General features: G+C 30.6%; 1 protein-coding gene across 1 annotated transcript; it reads right to left on the bottom strand.

Annotated features, from left to right (window-relative positions):
• Positions 1-1,283: 1,283 nt before the first annotated feature.
• On the bottom strand, positions 1,284-12,390 carry LOC113750551 (1-acyl-sn-glycerol-3-phosphate acyltransferase 2-like). Its single transcript, XM_027294512.1, has 11 exons — positions 12,313-12,390; positions 10,381-10,503; positions 5,661-5,700; positions 5,495-5,568; positions 4,797-4,856; positions 3,628-3,705; positions 3,378-3,536; positions 2,916-3,041; positions 2,306-2,398; positions 1,604-1,690; positions 1,284-1,499 (listed from the first exon to the last, which is right to left on the bottom strand). The coding sequence occupies exons 1-11, from the start codon at positions 12,388-12,390 to the stop codon at positions 1,284-1,286; spliced, it is 1,134 nt and encodes a 377-aa protein (XP_027150313.1).
• Positions 12,391-12,903: the final 513 nt, after the last annotated feature.

Here is a 12,903-nt window from a genome sequence, read left to right as displayed (position 1 = left end):
TTGGGGTATTAAGTGGGGAAGATGGGAGGGGAGCCTGATGGGTTTGGGTCCTGGCCTGCCTTCTACTCCAGTATTTCTGGATGGAGGCCTCGGTACTCCCATAGGGTGGTTTGTTGGGAGTTGCCGGCCCAGGGAAGTTGGAAGTTAAACACGGATGGTTGTTCACTAGGTAACCCGGGAGTTAGTGGCGGGGGTGGTGTACTTAGGGATTTATTTGGTGCGTTGTTGTTTGGGTTTTCTGTACCTTTTGGGGAGCTGACATGTATTCAGGCTGAGGTTAAATCTCTACTATTTGGGGTGCAGCAATGTCTTCTTCGGGGCTTCTCACGGATACAGGTGGAGGTGGATTCTCTAGTGTTAGTAAACATCCTTCTACATAAATCGAGATGCCCGTGGTTAATTCGATCTGAGTTAGATATGTTAATGGCAATACAGGGTTTGGAATAGAAAGTGGGGCATTGTTTTCGCGAGGCAAATCAAGTGGCAGATGCTCTGGCCAAGGTTGGGGCAAACTCTGCGGATATTGTCATTTATACCTCACAGGCGGAATTACCAAGATTGGCAAGGGGAGCCTTGGGTTTAGATAGATCACAGACCCCCGTCATACGCATGCAAGCTATTCGCAACTAACGCCTTTGTTATCTTGCTTTGTGGTTATTAATAATACATGGGGGTGGCGTCCTTCCCCGCACATGGGTTTAGCCAAAAAAAAAAAAGGTTATCGAAAATTGTTTAGACATTTGTCATAATACATTTTTTTGTAATATTTATACCATATATCTTGTACTAGAAAAGGTGAAGTACTCTATTTAATTTAAAATTTATATTTTAATGATTCATTGGTTCAAATACTCACCCATTGACTAAACAGTAATCCATTGATCTATCCCTTTCATCGAGTTCCTGTTAGGTCGGGTTTAATAACTTATGGTGTACATAAAACTTGTGCATTTATAAGTAGTACAAAATAACATAACCAAGTCAAGATAAAATAAGATATAACACATTAACTAGAGGATGATAACCTCCCCATATAATAGAAATGAGGTTTTTATATAGAAGAAATGACCAATAGGATGTTAAACAACATTAACAACCACTCTTCCTCCCATTCTGGATGCTTGGCTAAACAGCTACTTCCCCCTCTAGTTAATGAAAAAATGAAGAAGATTTAATCTCTCCTAGTTAACTAATTGAGCTAACCAATTTTTTTAAGTTTTTTCATTGGACAAAAATCTTCTTCATTTTTTCATTGGCAAGTAGGTTTTGTGATTAGCAGTAGCTCAAATGTGAAGAAGTTTTTCCTCCAAAGAATTTCGAGGGGATTCCTTAACAGGGGTTGATTGTTCTGACTGGGAAAACACAATCAGTATTTGCATGAGAATGACAACAAGGGCCAAGAATACAGTACAAAATGCAATTTCTCCCCAAGAAAATGGACACCATTCAAAAAATTTGACAGCACCAAATATGAGGAAACAGGTCCAAGAGATGACAACCTATCCATCCACAAAAAACAATTATAGACTGAATATAGCAAACAAAAGATGACAACTCAAACTGAATGTGCAAACTTGTGCAAGCTATAGGGGTGAAATAGTACCAGCAATGATCTTATAGGTCTGCCAATATGATAGTTATCTTTATTACCAAATGTGTTCATGGCAACATGCCGCTCCAACAAAGCATCCTGATTGATCACAACCAGCAAAGATTTGAATATTGATATTTCATTATCAAGGGTAAGACTGAACTAGACATACTTAATTCCTTAAAACTTGAAACCTACTAAAAAATGTGTAAAAAAAAAAAGTGGTATGATAAATGAACATATCATAGATAAATATATTTGATATGTGGATAGTTTATAAATAAAGACTATAAATATTGTGAAATAAAGATTTTACATCAAATCTGATGTAACTTGTAATTCATCTATTACCTACATTGAAGAATCAAAATAATCACACAAACATGCACATGTATTAGATACATGACATTTTCATATATTCATAAAATCTATGCACACGTTGTAAATAGAATATAGAAATTGATAGATCCAAATCTAACTTACATTGAATGCTGAACTGAAACTCATTCCTTGGCCAAGATTTTTATGCCCTTGTAGGAGATTAAAATTATACTTTCTTTTTGGAGTTTAAATGGAATGTGTGTGTGTGTGTGTGTAAACATAAACATGGTCATATTTGTTCATCATAATTTTGGAGTGAAAAACTAATTGAAAAATTATCTAGATCATCATTGTAAAGAAGAAATTTATTCATTGCATTATCAATAGTCTAACCTTTGCTACAAATATATCCTTACACCACTGGGAAATGCCGCTACTAGTTTCAGGCAGTTCTTGCATCAAATGCCGCTCAATATGCACATGTACCTATATAGGAAATTAGTTTGCTAAATCAACATCAATATAAGTGAAAATAGTAATTAATGTACACAACCACTCAACACTTGAAGGATTCTCACTTGAACATGTTCATTCAAATATAGATGCTTAGCATCATCCTTTAAATTGAAAGTACCAAATTCTAAGAACTTCATACTCACTCTACTAATAAACACAAGCTAATAACATCTATGGCTGAATATTAATAATCAAAAGACAGAAAATAGAGAAAACAATACTAATAACTTAAAAGACCAAATATAGAGAAAGTAACATATCCCCCTTACTACTAAAAAAGGTAATGCAATTGTTACAGTCACTTAAGCCACATTAGTTGGAAAAATAGATAAATGAAAGAACTGCATTAAAGTAATCTTACCAACATATGTGTTTGTGAAGCTCACAAGCATTTAGAGAGAACTGTGTGCTTGGTTAGGGGTTTGTGTGTTTGCAAATGCAATTTTACTAGTAATTAAATTAGTCAATTGAAAACTAGTGAGCTTACCACAGAAGAACACCCTCTCAGGATTCTCAACATTGTAGGCTGAGGCTCATTTTTAGGTATGGTTACCGTGATATCATAAATTGCTGGAACAAATGAGCTCAATTGACTAACTGCATACACAAAACCCTGCAGAGATACAGATGTAATGAATAAAAGAATCATCACAATCAGTTATTTTTCATGGTGTGTTTGATATGACTAGCTCAATTTGATCATTACAAGTTGTTTCAAATTATTATTGGCAGCTCATCTTTGAGAAAACCTAATCTTGTCAAGTTTGCATGTACTTTATGTAGTATTTTTCATAATAGAATTGAAACTGAAGATTGATACTGCAAGCTACATGCAACCACATAAAGAGAAATGCCCAAGATCTACTACTAATTGGGATATAATAACTAATTTTAGAACGAGATAGAAACTAGACATATTTATCCTAGCATAATTTAGGAAAAGCATCACCTTTGTTCGGGGTATTAATACATTTTGTGGAACAGGTAACCCTGCTGAAGCAGCATATTCTTGAGCTGCTAAGAGCTTTGCTTGCGTAAAACGAGTTCCTTCCACAAAGAGGGCTAACCAAAATGGCTGAGGAAAATCGTTAAGACCTTGTAAACCTGACTGCAGTTAAGCACCGCAAAATAATACAATTTATTAACCAAACATAAAGATGTACAATTAATAAATACAATGGTTAGTATTGGAAAAGTACCTTGAGTGTATACTCATCTTTTGTCCAGCTTCTTTCAAGAAATATATAATTATTGAACCACATTGACCATCCAAGAACCTACATAAGAGAGATTTCTTTCTTGCCTAATTAGCATGTTTGTGTGGTACTATTTGAAGTACACTCTTTTTTATTATTATCTACATTTATTATGTTATAACTTGAAAAGGACCTAGTCAAGTTTTAAGAAACAATTCAAAAGTAGTTCTTTCCTGAACCCAGAATTTGAATCAATTGCAAACGTATTCTAAAATTAAAAGATTAGAACACCCATTCATCACTTGCAACAATATCCAATGAAGGAAAATTAAGGGTACCAAATCTACCGTGAAAAGTAAATATTATAAATATGTTATAATCTTGTCGAGCACGCGCCATTCACTTCGAAATAAAGGACCGACCCAGATTGTGAAAGCATATTTGTCTCTTAAAGTAAGCAAAAATCTCGAGAAAACACCTTGACTTACCTCTACCAATCATTAATAAATGTTGTACTATTGATAGTCATAGCAAATATTGTAACAATTAAATACCACATGACTCCTTCATGTAATTTGTAATACTTTGAAATACGTATGTAATGATTATTAGCCTCAACTTTGACTCGTTCTACTAAACAGGAGACCCAAATATTTCTTAAATAGGTCATTTAAAGAACTACAATGACTATGGAACAAAAATTTCCATTCTAACCAATAAAATACTCAAACAATTAGACAAGATACTATGTTCCAAATACTAGGCTTATATAGATAGTCTTAGATTCGAAAGTCTCAATTTATAGTACTTCTCAAAGTACCTTAGAGCAATAGAACAACTAATTTAATAGGATTCATGCTATCAAGAAAACCACCTCTTTTTTCTTTTTTTCTTTTTTTGGCTTGCAAGCTATATACTTTTGTATTGATCAATAATGAGGTGTACAATAGGTGGGGGACTCCCCCAATGAAAATTACATTTGATAGTCAAGAAATTCAGTAGCTACAAAACCTCCTCTTTGAATATCTAAAAAAATGTTTCATTGTGTTGAATTCCTAAATAAGCACAAAATTGCAAGTTTGGAATTGTGTGTAAATTCTAAAAAAACACATAAGATTGAATTGAGATTAGTACTATATAAAATAAATAAGAACAACTAAAGAGAATCTCACCGGTAGGTATAAAGCTGCTTTCTTTATTAAAGCTAGTGTGCTACCAAGGCAACCAAACCGCTGTAAAATGTAAGGAAATTATACTTAGAAAAGGAACTAAAATGCTTGGATAATTTTTCTAAAACTCAATTGATGTTTTAGAAAAACTAAATCATATGTTATAACAAAAAGGAATTCTAATTACACAATTTTGTAAATTAATTCAGAATCATGATTTTGTAACCATGTATTCTTGAAACAATATTAAAATATAGACAAGGTATTGATCATTAGATCAAAATATAAAAACCTTTATTTTAAGAGAACAAATAGTTTATTATGAGTTATTAGCTTATGATAGCATATAGATTTCAAATCTCAGGCACAATTTGTTTTAATTATTTGATCCAAAAACTAGTCTTGATAAGTGAACGATGCAATGAACTTGAAAGCACTTTTTAATTATTTGATCCAAAAACTAGTCTTGATAAGTGAAGGCTGCAGTGAACTTGAAAGCACCTATATTTAGAAAAGAGATAAAATTGCCTACACTAGAAGCATAAAGAAATGACATGATCAATTTTAAAACAATTTATCCATTCTACTTAAGAATCAAACAAAGCCACAGCAATGCCAACACCAACTGAAAGAAAATTTAGCATGTTGTAATAGTGAATATATCCAAGGAGCACAATGATTGTACTATAAGTGATACATACCTGAGCAAGAACCCATCCAACAAGCCAATCAATGTCACTTCGATGATTACAAATGAGAAGTGCATGCTCTTTACCTGAAAATGTATAAATGAATAAAATACAACTTCAAAATCTGCAGAAGACAAGTTGGCTAAAAGAAAGTAATGTTTAAAAGGAGAGTTCTTACCCAAAAATTCAAAAGTTTCTGGATCTGTGTATAGTTCAACCTGCAAAAAGAAATAGTCACCAAAAATTTTGTATTGAGGTTAAAAAAGAATATGCTACACTGACTTGACTCCTTGACATTTGTTATATATATGGATTACTTCTTTTTTTTGGGTTAATTCATAGAGAGTTTTCGTTGTTGAGATGCTTTTGTCAGTAGGGGTAGTACGAGTCGAGTACCATAAAAAATCTAAACCCTAGCCCGTATATTTAAATCTTTTATCAAACCCTATAGAGTAACCATAGCCCGTATATTTAAGTCTTTTATCAAACCCTATAGAGTAACCCTTCAGGTATTATACTCTCATTACCAAACCTTCTCATTTCGAGTTTGGATTATCTATCAAGTGCCCTCTACCCGCTAATCTAAATCGTACAAAAAAATTAACTTTTATCAAACTAAAATCAATACACATTACATTAAATTAATACATTATGTTGAATTTTAAACTTGAGTAGATTTAATATTTTATGAAGGGTAAATTTAAAAGTCTACCAAAATAAGATTCAAATAACTATCTCACATTTTTCAAAAATGTGTTGTGCATAAAATATGACAAATAATAGTGTACAATACATACATACATATTTACATACATATATTCGGGTATTGAATTTTTAGAATTCTCTTACCAAATCCTATTGGGTAACCCCTCATCATTGCTAAACCCTATTGTATTACTCATCGATCATCTAATCGGATTGACCATCAGGTTGAGAATCCTCGGGTATCGGATTTTGTCTTACCCACTGCCATCCCTATTTGTCAGTGGTTTTACATTAAAAATTACTTTGATAGATGTTTAGTAATAACTCACACAAAATCAAGAGTTGGGAAAAATTACTTTTAACACAAGTTAAATTTGGTTGTTCAACTAATAATTACTCAATTGAAAGAACCCGATATTGGACCACTACAAACTTGTAGTTTATTACTACTACTGTTAGATTAATATTGAAAGTATTTCAATAAAAATATTTTGAGAAGAATTGGTACGAACCCCATGGTACGTACTTTATCTAAAACTCTAGTGATATGAATACATTTTAACAAGTTCCATAATGCCAAATAGGATCTTCTTTGAGCTTGATCTTAAATTTCAAATTTTTTTTGTTTTTCCCAATGATAAATCTATGGATGGATATATTGATTAAGATTAAATCTTATTGTGAGGTCAACAAACTGGAGACATTTAGATTTGTTAATATACAAATAAAGGGAAATTAGATAAATCCTAAAGTACATAAAAAATATGGGAGATGAAAGTACTTATTATGAAAGTTAAGGAATGTAAGTCTAATTTACTTGACAAATAAAAGAAAACACCCAATTTTATTTAATTTGTATATCTAAAACTTTTTTTAGTGTTGAAAGTTTATTGTCTTTCAATACCACTGGGATTGGCCCAATGGTTAAGAGAGAGTTCTAAGAGTGTTTCTAGCTGGTAGGTTTAACATTCGAATTATGAGCCTGGTAGTTGGGAGGTGGAAAGAGAGTGCAGAGATATAGGAGGGTTAAAAAAAAGAAAAAATAAATTTAGAAAAATTTCTCTTCAAAATTCAAACGGAACCAATGAACTTGATTTATGTCAAAAGCAGCATATGACTATCCATTATCCATAGTAAACATCATCTATATATGGCAAAAGTTTCAACAGCATAATCAAGACCATATATACGACTAGATTATATTAATTCTTAATACTTAACTCTACTAATTAGTCCCATCATTACTGCACTAATATAAAATCTACAATAATTTTGTTATCAAAAATATTATTAATGCCTTTAATACATTTCTATAAGGAACTTCTATTAATCTACTAAAAAAAAGTTATCATGAGAATGCACAACTAGACTCGTTCTTCCCCTCATTTTTTATAAAAAGTGATTTCTATTTTGTATAATAAATTATACCCTAAAAAGCTATATAAGTGCAACACAATAATATCTAGTTTCTTATTTGTGTGATTGCCATTCAAATAGTGGAATCTAAGAAGCAACAAAAGGAGGTATTTATTGTATAATATTTATGTACAATGGTTATAATAGGTAATGTTATTAAGCACTAGTAGAGCATATTATTTTTGGTAAAGTAATAAAGAAATACAATTATAGTGGACCATTTAGAAACAACAAAACAATCAAGAGGGTTAAGTGGCACAATTTATGGTCGGCTGGAAAAAATTCAATTGAGGCCTTGAATTCAAAGGTTTGAATGCAATCCTAATTTTTTTCCTTTTTAATGAGTTAGTGCAATAACTAAAATTAGTGCATATACAACACAAAAAGCTATTGCAATCTAACTGAAAGAGAAACTGATTTACTAACACTAAAGAAAATTATATTCATATCTTTATATGATAAAAAAAAATTTGGTTTCCAAAATTTCCACCAAGAAGATAAAAATTGATGAGTAAATTTGTTATCTAGAAGTGCATCAATGAATCATAGTTACAATAGTTGTAAATTATAAGTAATCTTATATTTACTTTCTTCTACATCCACAACCCTTTAAGTATATAGGCTCTATTAGTGAAAAACCTACCAAGGAGTATTACGGTTCAACATTGATTCCAAACTAGTAAGTTTCTCTTGGGTTCAAATTGAACAAAGGGAGATTTTTAGCAATTGTTTGGATCTTTTCGAGATACAAATTGTACGACTTAAAGGTTTTCACTGCATAATCACTATAAGCAATAATTTATCGATATAATGAAGAGTTCTCATATAGACTGAACGAAAGATGTCACGATTAAATCAAAGAAAACATCTATGGCTATAGATATGATTCTAATTATTTTTTACCAACAGTAAAGAGAGTTGATTTTAACATTCTTTTGAGAGAAGATTGCTATTATCTTTTTAATGAGTAAGAACAACCACTTTAGGTTAATCTATGACTGGTGTGCTCCCTTTTTATTTTCAACTTTTCATTCACTAGAAAATGGTTTAATATATACCGTTTAGTTCAACTGGATTTAGTCATGTTGTGATCTTCATCAAGAATGAAAAGAAATTATAAAAATTTCTTTAACATTGAAACACCACGAACAAACTTTTGTGTTGTTATCTATTTTCTCTAAAAAATCACACCTCAAACTTGTATTGAACTACCAAAATTAAATTATTTTGGACATTGCATGAGTACAAACGACTCTGTCAACCTACAACTAGACTCGTTTGGTCTAGTAAAAAAATAACGTAAAATTTCATGTTTTTTCATCTATTTCCTCTATAAAATCACATATCAAACTTGTATTCAATTACCAAAATTGAATTATTTGAACATTGCATGTCATCACAAGGCATTGTCTCAACTTGCAACTAGACCCTTTTGATTTAACAAAAACAAATAATACACAATTTCATCTATAATGAAATGGGGTTCATTTAATACTACCTAGGTGAAAGGTTTAGAATTGCATGCTCAATTTAGGAACAAAGAAGTAAAATTAAAAACAAAAAATCAAAGTAATGTTTTAAGAAAAATAAAAATTTTAAAAAGAAATGTAGAAAAAATGTAAATCACATGTGAGTTCCAAAGTAAAGGAATGAATGAAGAAATAGAGAGGCAATTGGCTATAAACTTAACAAATAACTTAACAAAGCAAACAAGAAAATCAAAGTGACAACTAAAAAAAAGTGAAATGAACCAGAAGGATGCTTAATCAACATGTTTTTAGTGGGAAAGAAACAATTGCCTAAAAGTGTAATTCAATATTTCATGGAGTTCATTTTTCAACACGAACAGAATGATTAGATATTCATTGAAAGTGATGTTGGAATCAACACATTTGTCCTTTTACTAAAAGAAGTATTTACTACAACTTGAAGTACTTCGTTGATGAGGGAGTCTCCATAAAACAATTAGCCAAGTCAGTTAAGGATTCAACCATCAGCATTAACGATCTAGCAAATATTCTTTCTTAAAATTAACAGGTTATTAGGTTAATATTATAATTCATCAAAATTGGGTCATCTTCACAAACTCCAAGGTCTATTGATCCATTAAACCTGATATGGAATTCAATGGAGTATTTTCGATCGAATTGTGTTGCTTGCATCTAAATTATATCATGTATAATCATTTTTCATATATCTCAAAATTGCTAATGCATCAATACATATGCATCATTTGAATCACCCTATAAAAACCTAACCATCCTATAGACCACAAAAGACTACTAAATAAGAATCGTAAGTTATTAAAGTAGTTGATTTCGTGGATTAAATAGTACTTAGTATAAACATGTCACAAACTTTTTATACCTTAAGTAGTTATGGACTAGATTCCTACGTACAATTTATCAAGGATTTTCAAATAAATATTTTTTAATTTACAATATGTCATGAATTGTGGCATTTGAAATCTATAATCATTCTTGAAAAACTAAAATTATATTAAGTCCCTTTCAAATTCTTCTTTCAAAGCACCATTCTTATTCACAATATAACTGATTGAGTTTCACTTAAGGATTCCAAATCCATTTACTTCTAAATCCTTCATCTTTTTTAATATAAACAATGTAAAAACCAAGTTAATGAACTATCAACAGAATAATTTCTCATGTTTTAAAGGATAGGCTGATCAAAGATCATAATGATAATAAGATCAGTTATACTTCATCCATAAGTAAAACTCAAATGAAGATTTTAATGAATAATAATCCTCAAAACACCTTAATGTTTGCCCACCAGTCAAAAAGCCATACTATCTCCAACCACAATAATTCAGTGACTTCTTTGTTGATTCTTCTGAATAAGTTTTTTGATAATGGGCGCACCAAGATGAAGATGAGTGCCTAAAAGTTCAGATCATGTGAGCAAATTTGTAAGATTTTATCTAATAAACATATAAAACTGCTTGCACAACAAGATCAAAAAGAGAAATAAATTAGTCCAAAATATCAAATAAAACCTGTAAAAACTATAATTTTTTTCTAGTCTCTACATTTTGTTGTTTGCGATTTTTTTGGTAATGATTTTGACATGAAATTGTTAATGCCTAGTTCTTTATTGTGTTCTCAAATAATAATAAAGTGAAAGAGAAATAGAAAAAGAAGAAAGGAATGACTTACTTAGAAATCTTAGAAAAGGTAAGAAGTTTTAAGTATATTTAGTTCTTCACTAGCAATGTAGATTCTTCCATTTCCCAAAACATGGGGTGAAAAAAATATTTTATCTATATCCTGAAGGAAATGCTAGAAGAAACTAAAACTTAATTAGTATACCAAATGAAGGTATTAACATGAACTCTTTCTCAAATACTAAATGAAACTAGTGTACTATCTTTATATGCAAGTTCTTCTCAAAGAGAAGAAGAGAAAGAACATAGTTGTATTAACAAGAAGCAAAATTATGCATTGTCCAAGTAATTATACAACAATTCTTTTAAGACAATTCTTGTAGTTAGTTTTATTTATTTGAATATAAAGATACAACAAAAGTTGTATTTTTTTAAGTCTTTCTTTATATAGAAAAGGAATGGAACAATGCGTGAATTATTAGGTTCACTTTTGGAGCTCAATCATGTGACCCAGAAGGCAACATGGTCAATCTAAAATGATGCAACCATAGGCTCAAGTTTACAACAAAAAATGCAAACAAAACAAACATGTGTTTCATGAAAAACATATGGCTTAAGATCTAAATTACTCAAATTTCTTCTTTGCAAAAAACTTCAATGCATTCCAGTTTCTCCTTGTAATTTACTCCTCACGATTTGTAATTTGATCAGTTACGGTCTACAAGTTCCTTGATTATTCATTCTAGCAGTCTTGAATGTTTCAGGGACATCAAATATAATAAATATATTTGTTTACCATATTTCATAATTTGCTATGTTGCGATTTATAGGTTCCTTGAATTATTCACTCTGTAGGATATAGCATTGGTTTTTACATATTTTTCCTCTCATTTCATGCTTATTTTTGAACTGTAGTGTGAAGGTTTTTCTCTCCATTTGTATAATATAAAGCTCGTCAAATTACTTTTTTCTGATACTCCAATCCTTATACTCAATGAAATACATATTGCTATCCTTCCCTATGAAGTGTGATAGCCCAAGATTATATAGAATATACCAGCAAAACTTATTGTCAATTAGGAAAACACTCTAATCTTTATTAGAGTGCTTCAATCTTCATACTCACAACAAACCACTTTCATCTACACATTCTCAAATGATATTTTTATGTAATCCAACAACAAGAAATACCTTGACATTATAAATGTTGATCTTATATCTAAAATTGAAATCTCACAAAGTCACAAATCAGTATAATGTACAACTTTTATTGTGATAAGTCCAACTCCAATTACATATACTTTTGCTATTTTCCCCTTTTAGTATATATTTCTCCATTTTCTTTCTTTTGTTCTTTGTCTGGTTGGAAAATTGTTCTTTGAAACATATCCCATTCTTTCCAAACATGCAATCCCAAAAGAAATCTACAAGAATGCATTAATAGCAATACGATTTTATCAATTCATCAACAATATATAAAACCAATCCAAGTTTAATTTCACAAACTGCAAAAAATGTCATAAATTTGTCAAAAGGTAATGAAAAAAATTCAAAAGATATATACAGTACAAAAATAATAATGTACCTGAATGAAATTGATAATTAGACCAGAGAGAAGGAAAAGGAGACCCAGAGGAAGAATGACAACAGCTGCAATGGCCATTTCTAAAAGCCCTTTAATTACATAGAATATTTATGGAAGATAATAGAAAGAATGGTAGATTTATAGAGAAGAATTGAGATCTCTACACCAATAGCTATATATTTTGTTGTATTGGATGAAGAAGATGAAAAAATGAGAGAGAAAGAAGAAATATTCACAGATGGCAATCAAACCCATTTGTCAGGAAACGAACTTTCAACGATAACTATTAGGTTTGTTAAATTTATTTTTTAAAAATAAACTCTCCTAAAAAGCTAATTCAAATAGCTTTAATGGCCCAATCAAAGAAAAGTCTTCTATTTCTTAATCTTGGCAGTTTGGATGATTAGTCTAGAAACCCGTGTTTTGCATGGTTATAAAGAATATTGTAAAACATAAATAGTTATAAGAATACATTACATAGAGAAATTCTTTTAGTTTTCTAGCTATCTAAAAATGATGAATTAAAATATTAAATAACAAATAATTTTTAGCTGTAGTCTACTTAGTGCAAACATGCATTATAGAAAAAAT

The sequence above is a fragment of the Coffea eugenioides genome, chromosome 10, assembly GCF_003713205.1.
Source record: "Coffea eugenioides isolate CCC68of chromosome 10, Ceug_1.0, whole genome shotgun sequence".
Classification (NCBI taxonomy): Eukaryota; Viridiplantae; Streptophyta; class Magnoliopsida; order Gentianales; family Rubiaceae; genus Coffea; species Coffea eugenioides.
Note: the sequence above shows the minus strand (reverse complement) of the source record. Positions and strands in the feature narration are given on the sequence as shown.

Excerpts from the sequence above, each read along its gene's own strand:
- LOC113750551 (XM_027294512.1), bottom strand. The coding sequence starts at position 12,390 with ATGGCCATTGCAGCTGTTGTCATTCTTCCTCTGGGTCTCCTTTTCCTT. Across the intron at positions 3,706-4,796 it reads AAGCAGCTTTATACCTACCG|GTTCTTGGATGGTCAATGTG; the intron begins GTGAGATTCTCT and ends TCTCTTATGTAG. Across the intron at positions 3,042-3,377 it reads TATTAATACCCCGAACAAAG|GGTTTTGTGTATGCAGTTAG; the intron begins GTGATGCTTTTC and ends GTATCTCTGCAG.